At 52.6% G+C, this 13,442-nt stretch overlaps 1 protein-coding gene across 3 annotated transcripts in view; it reads left to right on the top strand.

Annotated features, from left to right (window-relative positions):
- EPHX2 (epoxide hydrolase 2) overlaps positions 1-11,499 on the top strand; it is a 70,465-nt gene extending 58,966 nt beyond the window's left edge. Inside the window, exons 14-19 of one of the 3 annotated variants that reach the window (XM_070415570.1) lie at positions 2,325-2,358; positions 4,234-4,336; positions 5,983-6,052; positions 9,323-9,403; positions 10,868-10,926; positions 11,459-11,499. In XM_070415570.1, the coding sequence (XP_070271671.1) occupies positions 2,325-2,358; positions 4,234-4,336; positions 5,983-6,052; positions 9,323-9,403; positions 10,868-10,926; positions 11,459-11,483 (372 nt within the window). In that variant the 3' untranslated portion in view covers positions 11,484-11,499. Of the gene's footprint in view, positions 1-2,324; positions 2,359-4,233; positions 4,337-5,982; positions 6,053-9,322; positions 9,404-10,867; positions 10,927-11,067 lie in introns of all 3 variants that reach the window. The other 2 variants (XM_070415571.1, XM_070415569.1) reach the window with 2 other exon arrangements.
- The last annotated feature ends 1,943 nt before the right edge of the window (positions 11,500-13,442 follow it).

The raw sequence follows: 13,442 nt of genomic DNA, 5'->3' as shown, positions 1-13,442 counted from the left end.
CGGTCACACTAATGGGGGAAGGTCACATCCGCACTGCCACACACCAGTAAAGCTTTGAAACTGAAATCAAAGAATGATTATAATAGTGACTATGGAGAAATTATACCATTTTTATCAACATGCATAATTGTTTATCAAAGCCCCAAATTAATTGCTGTTTCAACGCTTTTCATGAACAACCACAGTTGCTTATAATGGTTTATTTCCATACCCTCCACCTACCCTCATAGAGTCAGTGCCTGCTTAGCCTTTCCCATGTTTGCCACTTTCTGTGCTGACCACTTCTAGCATCTCACTCTTTTATATTGAGTTCAATTGCTTCTTTCTGAAGGACTTTCTTTTGTAGTTAGTTCTTTCCAGTCTGTTAGTAGTAAACTCATAATGTTTTTGGCCAGAAAATGTCTTTTTTGCTTTCAATCTTGAAGAATAGTTTGAATATGGAATTCTAGGTTGACAATTTTTTTTTCTTTTAGAGGCTCCTGTCATTGTTTATGCGAAACATGCCTCTGATCTACCCTATTATTGTTTTTTTTTCGTGGTGTTTAATCTGCAGGTTAACCCATCTTTGAAGTTTTGTGTGTTTTTTGCTTTTTCTTTCAATGATCATTTTTTGAAATTTATGAAAGTTTTATTTGGCTCCTTTTCAAATCACTCTGATCTATTGTTCTGTTCTTGTTTTTCAGTTTCTTTTATGTTTTTAATAATTTTTTTATATATATATTTTTATTGATTTTTTTACAGAGAGGAAGGGAGAGAGATAGAGAGTTAGAAACATCGATGAGCGAGAAACATCGATCAGCTGCCTCCTGCACACCCGCTACTGGGGATGTGCCCGCAACCCAGGTACATGCCCTTGACCGGAATCGAACCTGGGACCCTTCAGTCCACAGGCCGACGCTCTATCCACTGAGCCAAACCGGCTTCGGCATGTTTTTAATAATTTTAAGCATACTCATTTTCATTCTCTCCCTCTCTCTCGCAAGTTCTATTAGTTGATACTAGGGGCCCAGTGCATGAAATTCGTGCATGGGGGGTGGGTCCCTCAGCCCGACCTGCACCCTCTCCAATCTGGAAGCCCTCAGGGGATGTCATACTGATGGCTTAGGCCTGCTCCCCGTGGTTCTCTGCTCTCTGCGGACCCGCCTGCTTGATGCCACCACAGGCTCTGGTGTCTGCTCTCTGTGGGGGCCTGCTTGCCCTTTGCTGCTCTCGGTGGGAGCTTGCTTGCCCTTCTGGCTCGCTGCCACAGGGGCAAGCAGGGCCTTAGTGTCTGCTCACTGTGAGGGCCCTGCAGGGGACTGCTTGCCCCTTGCTGTCACGGCCAGGGGCAAGCAGGGCTCTGCTGTCTGCTCGCTCGCTGCGGGGGACGTTCCCACCCTGCCTCTGGCCGCTTGTGCGCACACTGGCTCAGAGCACCTGGGTCCCGGGGATGTTCCTGCCCCGCCCCTGGCCGCTCGGTGCCTGCGTATGCAGATTAACCTGCCATCTTTGTCGGGTTAATTTGCATACTCACTCCTGATTGGCTGGTGGGCTTAGCAAAGTGATGGTCAATTTGCATCTTTTTCTTTTATTAATGTAGATTCACTATTTGCTATGTTTACTGTCTCTTGCAATGGGATTTTCAGGAGGGGGGTGGGATAGAGAAGAGAGGGAGTTTTGTAATTTTGGTTTGTGAGCTCATCTTCAAGCAGCACTGAATCTGTGCCAGTAGGCTTCAGCTGGGATTGAGGAAATGGCCCTCTTGTGTTTTAGCACTGGCTGCTTCTGTCAGACATCCTGGTGGTATTACTAGCCCAGCCTCACTTTGTTGTGGTTGCTGTTGATTTTGCATCTTGGGGATTTCCAGATCATGGAGAGAGTGTAAATTCAAACCCAAGCACTTGTGAAGGCAGGCTCGTAGCTATGAATTTCTGGGTGAACATTTTTTGGTTTCCTCTTAGTTCCAAACTGAATGGACCAACTCCTTTGACATCTCTCTGTTATGATGGGTGGGACCACAGATTTACTGTGGAGGGTCTTATCGTTAACTTCCCATCTGCCATAGACCTAAGGTCTCATCTCTATTCCCATTGGTTGATATAATCAAGTTCTTATAATATCACCAAGACCTGCAAGTGGCGGGGGGGGGGGGGGGGGGGGGGGGAGGGCGGGCAGCCTGGGCCCAGAGCTTTGATTGTTAGCTATTTCTGCTGTGACCCCTGAGGACTTGCCTACCTCTCGGGAGTTTAGCATGTTTGTACTAGTCTGATGGCACAGTAAGTGACTGTTCCAGCATATTTTCTTTACTTTACCCATGACATAATCTCCAACTTTTCTTCTTACAGGCTCTGTACAATCTGTACGGCGTCTGTGAAAGAGGTAAGAAGTGTTCTTAGAAGGGAAGGGAATCAGGAGGGCCATGGCAGAAGCCAGCTGAGCATTGAATGAGCATTTCTCCATCTGACTCTATGAGCAGAAACAGCCACCTGCCAGCTCTGAACTAGGACTGGCTTAACATAGGGTTCCCACAGGTGACTAACACTCCCCTTAGCCCTGGGCTGATCACGGGACCTCAGGTTCCTTTCCTTCAGGGACCTTTGGATTCAAGATCTTAAACAGTAAGAGCTTGGAGGACTCTTAGAGCTTGTCGGGGCAATCCCAGCCTCTACTGACAAGGACCGAGACCCTAGATAGGAACTGACATCTGCAGGGTCACCTGGTGCAGGCAGAGGGAGAGTCGGGCTAGATCCCAAGCCAGGTCTCGCCTGTCATAGTCCACTGTCCTCTCCTCCATCCCAGCCCCGAGTCCTGTCATTCCAGTTCTGCCACATTTCCACCCTTGTCCTCCCTCCTGGGTTGGAAACAAGTGAGGAGTCAGAGTGAAGAACAGACTGGAGTTCATCCATGGCTCCGAGATCCAGCACTGTACCCACAGACCTTACCTTTGCCCCAACACTCTGGCCTTACCATTATTCACTTGTATTTTTATTGATAATGAGGACACTACTACTTGTTTGTGCACCTACTATGTGCAGCAAATGCTGGCCTGGCCCTCTTTAGATACATTATTTATAATCCTCATGACACCCTTAAAAATCCCATTATTATCTGTATTCTACACATGAGGACAATGAAGCTCAGGCACTTGTCCAAGTGGCCAGGCTGGGCTTAAACTCCTCTGACCCTAAAGGCCATACGCCTCTCACTGGTCAAGACCACGTCTCCCTTCCCTCTCGCCTCCCCCCTCCATTCCTTTTCTCGGTCACTCTGTCACTCTGCATTCCTTTGCTCTGCAGACGGTTTGAGCTCACACTTGGTGAGGCAGGGACAGAAATCCAAACACAGGCAGCAGAGTCGGGGAGTCCAAGGGGAGGCAGACGGACGGCAGGAACGCAGGGAGGGGGGCAGGAGGGGCTCTCACCCCAGCCCCGAGACAGCAGGGAGCTAGGAGCTCCGGCCTCCAGGGAGGCTCAAGTGCTTCATCACAGAGGCACCTGCTCACATAGCCCTGCGATGGAGCTCACAGAAGGCTGCATCCATCCCCCAGCTCCTGTGCCTCCAAAACTCCCAGCTGAGCCTGGGGAGCCCCCCGGGGCTGTCCCCCGTGAAACGGCGGTGGTCCCTGGGCTGTCCGTCAGCATCACGGGGTTGACCCCACCCCCCACCCCCAGGGCGGGGAACTGCCAGGACACAGTGTACACCCCTGAAAACAAATGAGATTCCACACCGAGGACACTGGGGCGGGGGGGGCGGGCATGAGTGTGCCGAGGGCAACAGCACGCCTGTGCCCTGGCCGACGGTTTTCCAGGCTCCGAGGACAATCAGAGCAGGCACTGGTGAACATTCCAAGACTCTCCGTGGAGTTATCTGAAGAGGGATGGGATTCGTTAAGCTAGGGAGGAAAGGCTTCGTCTAGGGGAGAGGGAGAGCTGGAGGGCTGGCAGGGCCGAAGACAGGTGTCATCCTGGGACAGAGGTGTAGTTTTGGGAGGACAGGAGGGGGGTGGTCAGTCCTCGTGTGTGTCCCAGAAGCGGAGGCCTGGGTGTGACACTCTTGGGTTCTAGAATGACAGAGGCAACAATGACTTCTCTGACGGAGAGGAAAGGGGCTTCCTGTGGATAAGAGAGGATGAATGAAGGGGCGCCAAGAGAGGCGGGAGGCAGTTAGGAGGTCAGCCTCCATTGCGAAGGCCGGCACTCGCTGCTGGGACCCCTGGCCGAGGGCGTGGGATCGGGAACAAGTGGCTTTTTGCAGGAGGACTCTTTGTGAAAGCCCCGAAAGAGCCCAGCCTCAGCAGGATTGTGACCGAGGAGGACATCTGCTTCTACGTGCAGCAGTTCAAGAAGTCCGGTTTCAGGTACACGGAGTGTTGCCCAGAACACAGGAGAGGCTGGTCAGCACGCGGGGCTGCTGTGCTCAGGGTGCAGGACAGGCCCGGTTCCGGCCCCACGGCCCGTGGAGACCTGGCTGCCCCTGCTTCCCTGCCTCCAGTGGTGGGAGGCTCACCGCCGGCTCTGGTTTGGGATGGCTCACCTCCCTCTACCTTCTGGGCCCCCTCAGAGCAGATGCTTTTAACCTTTTTTTCAGTCACGACCCCTGTGAGAATCAAATGACAGCTCTGACTTCTTTCTTCAGAAAAACACCGACACTCAAAAACTGCATACATTTTTAGGGGGACTGGAGACCTCTCTCTCTTTTTAAACAGCTTTGTTGAGCGCTGGCTCACATACCATATAGAATCCACCCTCTGTAGTGGTTTTAGCACATTCGCGGTCATCACCACATCGCTCCAAAAAGAAACGCCATTTCCTTGAGCAGTCAGCTCTCCCCCACTTCCCCTCGACCCCCTAGTCCTAGGCCATCCCTATCTGCCCTCCATCTCCATGGATTTGCCTACTTCGAGCATTTCACATAAATGCAGTACCTCTGTGCGTGTGCCTCTGTGCCTGGCTTCTCTCGCTCGGCTGGTGCTCTCAGGGGTCTCTACGTTGTAGCAGGTGTCCAACCTCATTCCCTTGGCTCAGACCTGCATTCACATTGATGGTCTGGGCCTCTGCTCTGGAACCACAAGGCATTGCTCCAACGGCCCCTTTCCTGCATAGCCCTCTCAATATTTACACGTTGTAAATCTTTGAAGCTCCTGGTTTCTTCAAGGATGTTGCAGTTCACCACATGTCCATCCTTCTTCTCTCCCTCGTGCCTCTCTCTACACTTCCATCCTTTACTCCAACCCGAGGACTCAGAAAGAGCCAAGCCATGGACACTGCCTTGGCCAGCCCTGCCCAGGAGTCCTCTATACTGTAGCCGTGGCTGGGAACGCCTGTGGCCCCCACCCTTTAGCCTCAGAATCTCTTGCACCACCACAACCCACAACTCTTCCCTAAGCTTTTTTTTTTCTTCTTCTTTTGAGGCTGAGACCATTTAAGAGTCTCAGATTTGAGGACAGATTTGCTCTGGAAGGGAGCAGAGAGATAATGTGGCCTCACCCCCTCCTTGTTCGGGAGGGAAAATGAAAAGTCCCAAAAGGGTATGTGGCGTGTCCAAGGTATTCCCAGGGCCTGGAGCTGTGAGACCCGAGAGCACCAACCCTGACTAGGCCCGAGGACTGGCAGAGGGTTCTAGGTCCAGCCCCAGAGCCGCCCTGCCTGTCCCCGAGGAGACACCTCTGCAGCACCCCCTGAAGTCCCTTCTCCAGGGGTTCCCCAGGGCAGGGGAGTGGCCTCTGGATGGTGAGGGTGCTAAACAAGCTCCCACCTCTTACGTGACAGCCTTGGAATGACATGGGGAGTCCTGTGGGGCCGGCTCCGTGTGACAGCCCTCTCCACAGACCCTCTCCGCGAACCCCACGTGTCCCCAGGCCTGGCACTCAGGCACCGTTGTGCTGGGCTCGGTCCTCTTTCCCCCAGAAGCTTGGCTCTCCCTGGGAGACTGGTGCCTGGTGGGTCCGCAGCACAGTCATGGACTAAACGCTTTCCTCTCTTTATTCCCTGATCTGCCCCCCAGGGGTTCCCTAAACTGGTATCGAAACATAGACAGGAACTGGAAGTGGGGCTGCAAAGGCACAGGACGGAAGGTGAGTGCTGGGTTAGTGTGGCTCCCTCCCCCATGCGCCCACCCCCACCCCGGCTTCCAGCTTCCCATTGCCCTGGGTCAGAGCTGGGGGTGGACCGAGGGACCTGCGGGCTTCCTCCTTTCTGTCCTTTTCCTCTGGGCTTCGGAAGTGCCTCCTCCAGGTTTTCCCTTGGGGCCTCTTCTGCTGACGCTTCTCTTGGAATGGGTGGTGTTAGGGACAGAGCAGGGGTCTGGCTGGCTGACTGCAGCTTCAGTCTGGGAGGCCCAGGTCTCCTGGTGGTGCCCCAGCTCAGGGCAGCAGATGGTCCAGGGTGACTCCCAAAGGGTTCGCTGACAGAGCACTAGGTGTTCTCAGAGAGGCAGGGCTTCATCTCGGCCTTATCATGTGACCAAGTCAGTCTGTGGCTCTGTTTCCTCGTTTGTCCAGCAGAAGATGGTTCCCAATCTCTGGGTCTGAGATGGGAGTAATGGGGCCCCCAGGTTACATTCAAAACATTCAAAACCTAAGGGTGATTGCGTTTTCAAGGTCCTCGCTCACTTGGGAGCCCGGTTGTCTTGTTGACTCTCTCGACTGTGAACGCCCTCTATGTGTCAGGCACTGTGCTAGGCCGCGGATTTACCAAACGGATAAAACAGACGAGGTCTCGACGACACGGGTTGGTCTGGAGGCAGCACAGCATAGAAGGCAGTGGTTAAGAGTGGGCTGGACAGAAATTTGGCCTGGGATCTGATCCCCGTGTGGCCTTGGCCACACTCTTAACCAGTGTGTTCTTCGTTGACGCGTCTGTAATCTGGGAATGACAACAACGGCGCTAACATGTAACGATAACATGGGCTAATGCACATAAAATGCTTAGAACAGTGCCTAGCACATAGCAGTAGTTCAATTAATGCTCCTTGTCATCACTCTACTCTGTGATTGACAGAAATTATAAAGCCGCAGTTTGATGGGCAAAATCTCTCCAAGTGTGGATGGACATAATGTCAAAGATTCTGGAAGGCGAACCCTGATGGTGCTTCAGTTGGGAATTCCCTTCTTCTGCAGCCACCTTTCAGATCTCCCTCCTCTCCCACCTCCTCCGTGCCCCCACCACCAGTGTACATTTTGACTTGGAGCATTCTAGAGCTTGCCCAGCCCACCGCGGCCTCCCGGATGACTTTCAGCACCAAAAGCGTGTTTGCGTGTCTCCTGTTCATGCTCTCATTTGGAGGACGGGGTGCGGTGGGTAAAAAAAATAGTGCAGATTTCTTAATCAGGGACAAACTGGAGCTGTTTGAACATGATTATGGCAGAGTGAGAACAAAGAGAATAAATGGAGGCTTTCATGGCCTCTCCAGGCCCCATTTATCAGTGGATAAAAGAGAAGTCATCTTGCTGCCTCTAATGTCTTGTTGGTAACAGTTGTGTCTGGCCCGTTCACTCTCCAGAGCAGCGGTTCTCGACCTGTGGGTCGTGACGCCATTGGGGGTCAAACGCCCCTTTCACAGGGGTCGCCTAAGACCATCGGAAAACACATATATAATTACATAATGTTTTTGTGATTAATCACTATGCTTTAATTATGTTCAGTTTGTAACAATGAAATTGAGGGTCACCACAACATGAGGAACTGTATTAAAGGGTCATGGCATTAGGAAGGTTGAGAACCACTGCTCTAGAGTCTTGGCTGCCCCTTTGAAGCATCCATTTAGCTCAAAGAAAAGGAATATCGATCTCCATGCAAGGGCATTTCTTCCTTTCTTGTCCCATCCCACAGAGTGGGCCAGTCCACACATTCTTACACACACACACACACACACACACGCACGCACACACGTGCACACACACACAAGCCCGTGTTGGTCACTGCACTGTTAAGTTCATCTGTATTAGAAAACTCAGTCTTCTCCTGAACCTTTACATTCACACAAAACATTTCACTTCTGGTCATGAAATGTGTGAGGGTTTGTCCCCCAGCAGGCAATTCTCTGCAGTATCTCTGTGTCCTACACTTTAACTACTAAATTCTAGCACTACCTACCTGAGGTAGTGTCAGCTCCCACAGGTTAAGGGTTCAGGCCTCCAATACTGCCCCCCCCCACACACACACATACTTCAGACACCAATTGTAAGTCCAGTTGTCACCTGTGCTTCTGACCAGCTATAGACCTGAGGCTCCCACCACCCCTCCTCGGTTCGACCACTGTCTGCTAGAGTGGCTCACAGAACTCGGGGAGCCTCTTACTTGCCCCTACACGCTCAGTAAAGGAGGAGAGACAGGACACAGGTGCGCAGCCGCCTGGAGAAATACAAGGGCGAGGCCTGGGAGGGTGTGAGCGCTGGAGCCTCTGTGCCCGGGGAGCCGAGTGCCACCCTCCCGGGTCCATGGGTGAGTTCCCCCGTGTGGACATGCTCCAAACTCCATGCTACTGCGATTTTTATGGAGCTTCCTCGTGTGGGAATGATCAATTGTTCACCCCATTCCAGTCCCTCTCCCCCCTCTAGAGGAGGGAGGGAGGGAGAGAGAGAGACAGACAGACAGACTGACAGACAGACACGGGGGAAGGGGGGCTGAAAACATAAAACTTCTAATCATGGCTTGGTTTCTGGTGACCAGCCCCCATCCAGGAAACACCCAGAGTTGCCTCTTTAGAACAAAAGATGCTCCTCGAGGTCTTAGCACTTGGGAATTTATAAGGGTTTTAGGAGCCCCGTGTCAGGGACGGGGTCAGAGACAAGTATTAGATGCTCCTAGTGCTCCTGTCACTTAGAAATGTCCAGAGAAGCCCGGCCAGCGTGGCTCCGTGGTTGAGAATTGACCTATGACCCAGGAGGTCACGGTTCGATTCCCGGTCAGGGCACAGGCCCGGGTTGTGGGCTCAATTCCCAGAGTGGGGTGTGCAGGAGGCAGCCGATCAATGATTCTCTCACCATTGATGTTTCTTTCTGCCTCTCCCTCTCCCTTCCTCTCTGAAATCAATAATAATAAAAAATGTCCAGGTGTTTCAGGAGCTCTGTGCCGGAACCCGGAGGCAGAGACCAGTGTATATATTTTCTACCGTCTCACATCCCTCTCCTAGATCTCCAGTAGGAATGATGCCTCCTTCAGGTCAAGCGCGTGAGACAGAGCCAGGGCCACGGCAGCTGCTGGGCCTCCCGGCGGATGTTAATAGTGGGGAAGCCGCAGAGCATGAAAATGAAGCAGAGGAGGGAAGACCTAACCTGGAAGGTGCAAGAAGGGGACATCTTTTCCTTTTCTGGCTGTCGCCACCTCCTGTCATCTCTCCCCAGATCCTGATTCCGGCCCTGATGGTAACTGCAGAGAAGGACCTAGTGCTTGTTCCTGAGATGTCCAAGCATATGGAGGACTGGGTGAGGGCGGTGCTGCCTGGGCCCTCGGTGCTTCCTGGAGGGAGAGGGCAGGTGTCCCCAAGGAAAGAGGCGGCTGAGGGCAGAGGGGGACATTCTCCTGAACCACTTGCTGGACGGGGGCTTCCTCAGGAGCCTCACTGTCACCTCTTGGGAGCAACATCCGTGCCTTATGCTTCCTTTTCCTTGCACGGATTCAGTCTCTCATTCATTCACTCATTCATTTCATGGACCTGTGCTGTGCCCTTAAATGTGTTGGGACCGTGTTAGATGCTGAGAAGGTTAAGATGAGTAAGATACGAACCCTGCCCTATAGGCAGTCGCTGTCCTGTGGTTAATCCCGAACTCAGCCCAGGCAGAGAGAGAGAACCCGGGCGAGACAGCGTGTTGAGGCGAGGAGCGTGCTTGCTCGGAGAACGGCAGGAGCTCCATGAGGCCGGAGGATCTTGCTGAGCCCTCTGGGCCCGGCTGAGCTGTGTGGGCCACGGGCCTGAGAGCCACCGGAGGGGAGTGATGGGATCGAAAGCTCCCTCTGTTAGTGTGGAGGCTGGTAGTGACTGGGGAGGCCTGCAGTGGGGTGGCCGGGGGCTGGCCAGCTGAGAGCGGCCCATCCCCAGTTGCCTGTGGCTTTGTCAGCAGCATCAGGCCCAGCGGGGAGGGTGCGCGTGGGATGCGGCCGCCGTGTGGGCTATGGATCGGGCCAAGGTGCTGCGGAAAGCTGTGAGCCCACGGGTCCTAACCCTCGAAGGTTTCTGTAGAAATTCAAGATCTTCAGCTGGTCCTTTAAAGCCCCCTGTAACGGACTCTAACCTCGCTGGGGTGTATTACGCTTCTGAGAGGAAAAGGGCATTTTCCCCAGCCTTTCCCACACGAGGTCAGGGTTCAAGGCTGTGTCAGGAAGAAACCCGTGTCCCAGCTGCTGCCTGCTGCCCCCTCTCGGTCCCGGGTGCTGGCTGCAGTGACCCACTGTGGGAGCCCAGGTTCCAGAGGGGAAGCCAAACAGCCCTGCGTGCAGACCTCCAGCGAGACAGCCGGGAAGTGGCTGCAGTTGCGTCTGCATGGCGAGAGCCAGCAACAAGCAAGCATCTTGTAGGCAGTGAAAGGGCTGAGAACGAATGGTTCTGAAGGGAGACAGTTGTGATGAGAACAAGTCAGCCCTGGATTTGAATATCAGCTCAGCCACGCTGTGTGGCCTTGGGCAGGTTCCCTAACCTCTCTGAGCTTTCCCATTACCGCACAGGATTGTGGGTATGCTTTAATAAGACAATGTATGTAGAGCACCCAGGACACCGTAGTTGCTCAATAATTATTCCTTCCTAAACACGCAGTTTTTCAGGGCGGGGCTGGCCTAAGGGGAGCAGAGGGGAAGGTGCCTCCTCACAGGGGCCCCCTTACACGTTGCACTAACCTGAAACCAGACCCACGGGCACTCTGCCATTTACTTTTCTGGCTGGTGTTTTCTTCCAGATCCCCCACCTCAAAAGGGGACACATTAAGGATTGTGGACACTGGACACAGATGGAGAAGTAAGGAGTTGGGGGTCCCAGGACGGGGGACATCGGGACTTCCTATTCACCTTTAGTAAAGGCCTTCCTGGGCTAGCTGTTCACCTCGTGTGAGGTGAGCGGGTCCAGATGGGTACGAATCGTCCTTCATTCCCTTCCCAGGCCCGCCGAGTTGAATCGGATCCTCGTGCAGTGGCTGGAAACTGATGCCAGGGACCCGCCAGTGGTCTCGAAGCTTTAGGGGGTGACCTGTGCCAGCCCCTCCTCTGCTGGGCTGCTGCTCTTGGCACCAAGATGGGCCTTACCCACGTCTCTCAGAACCAGCAGCCTGGTTCTGAAGGGTGATTTTCTTTAAGGGAAGTGAGTAAAATTAGACGTAATTTTAGACACAGGGAAAGGCTATTAATTCTCTGGGCACAAATGCATCACTTGATCTCTAAGGATGATTTGTGTTCTGTGAGGGGACAAAGGTGGTGGCCAGGGGGTGATTTCTCTTTGACTAATCCATAGTTTTGCAGCAAAATCAGCAGGTAATTCTGAAGCCTTTCCACAGAGATTGGAACTCTTTTGCTCAATAAAGCTAAACAACTTTGATTCCGCTGCGTTTGGAAGGAGGAGGAGGAGTTGCTCTAAGAATGTCCCACTGGCCTCATCTGGAAGCCACGTCGCCTGCCCACCCTGCTTCAAGCCCCGTCTCCCGCCCAGTCCTGCCACGGCAGCCTCCTGACTGGTCTCCATACAGGATCTGATCTGAACGTTGCAGGGCCTCCCCGCTGCTCCCACAGAAAGCTCATGCCCTGCTTGGCCGTTCTCCCCCCCCCCATCAGACCCCACCATTCACTCCCCTATTCCTAAGGGCCCCCCAGCACCCCCGAACGGAGTCCCTGCACACACCACACTGACTCTCCTCGACCACCACCTGAGCGAATGGGTCCTTTAGCCTGCAGTGTCCCCACCTGCATCTCCCCCGCCGAGGCCCCAGCTGGGCCATGAGCCCTTTCTCCCTGCCCCCAGCATGGCGTGCTCCCAGGGGGCTGCACACCGCCCTGGCTGCGCTTTCTGCAGGGAAAGCTGGGGTGGTGGTCTCCCTAAGCTGAATTATGAATCATGCTGAGTATAAAGTAACCAGGCCAAAAGGATATGTGTGTCCTTGTGTGTATAGAAAGCAAGGGGAAGGTCAGGAGTGGTCTCAGCTGTCATTAAGTACCTGTGTGCCTGGAGCCTTGCATACACCACCTCTGTGCTTCCCATCTCACAGAGTGGGAAATTAAGGTTCGAATAACTTGCCCAAGGTCCCTTGGCTAGTTAGAGGCAGAGCCTAGATTCAGACGCACGCTGTCTGGTTCCAAAGGCTGAGCTCCTTCTGTCAAAAATCTCCTTTCTGGCCCTGGCAGTGGTTAGAGCATGGGCCCATGAACTGAAGGGTCATGGGTTCAATTCCCACTCAAGGGCACGTACCTGGGTTGCAGGCTCGATACCCACCCCGTGTGCAGGAGGCAACCAATCAATGTGTCTCTCTCACATCGATGGCATGCTCTTCCCCTCCCTCCTTCCCTTCCACTCTCTAAAAAAAAAAAAAAAAAAAAAAAAAAAAAAAAAAAAAAAAAAAGTCAATGGAAAAAATAGCCTTGGGTGAGGATTAACAACAACAAAATCTGCTTTCTAAGTCTGGAGTCAGATGATCTAGATCAGGCTCCTGGTCTGCCTCCTACCACTGTGTGACCTCGAGAAAGGTTTCCTGTACCTCAATTCCCTCACCTATGAAAGGGGACACTAACTGTACCAAGCTCACAGGTGGCTGTGAGTACTAAATGAGTTACTATATGCAAGGCCCTGGAATGGTGCCTGGCCCCGAGGAGGTGCTACAGAAGTATGAGCGCTAAGGTCTCTACGTTAGGACAAGGCCTGTGAGGGCTTTACATTTCCAGCTACACCACCACCACCTCGTTCCTTTTGTATCGGAGAATGAAAGTGCTCGTTTAAAAGGCAAATACGTGACCTGGGGAATGACTGCACAAGCCAGGTAACATTATTTTACTGACATTGTTTAAAATAATGTGTCCAGACTTAATTGTAAGGGAGCAGTTGGAAGAGAGGAGAGTGGAATCTCAGAACATCCTTCATTACAAGAAGCACCAATAAGCAAACTTGTTGGCCCCGATTATCTCAGTTCCAAATATTCGACCCAGCAATCCCCGTAAACCATCAAAAATGCCCCAGAGATGCTACTCTTCGGACAGATCAGGATCAAGTGAGTCAAGCCCATAGCATTGCAACAAAAACATCACCAGCCATACAACACTGAGGCCATAAATAGGATGCTAGACTGGAGAAAGTCTGTAGGTTATTCAAGAGAACACTAGGAATGTCGGAGTTGTGTTTCCCCTGCTTTGGGGCCCCCGGACACATGCCACCGCTGCAATTGTGCGGGAAAGGGGACAGGGACGATTTTCAGATGCCATTTTAAGTACAGCTTGCTGAGAGTGCGTTCCAATTGACGTAGTTATAAAGTGCTACTTTTATGTCATGACTACAAA

Source organism: Myotis yumanensis, unplaced genomic scaffold, assembly GCF_028538775.1.
Source record: "Myotis yumanensis isolate MYYU_CA2020_CCGP unplaced genomic scaffold, mMyoYum1.0.hap1 SCAF_5, whole genome shotgun sequence".
Classification (NCBI taxonomy): Eukaryota; Metazoa; Chordata; class Mammalia; order Chiroptera; family Vespertilionidae; genus Myotis; species Myotis yumanensis.
Note: the sequence above shows the minus strand (reverse complement) of the source record. Positions and strands in the feature narration are given on the sequence as shown.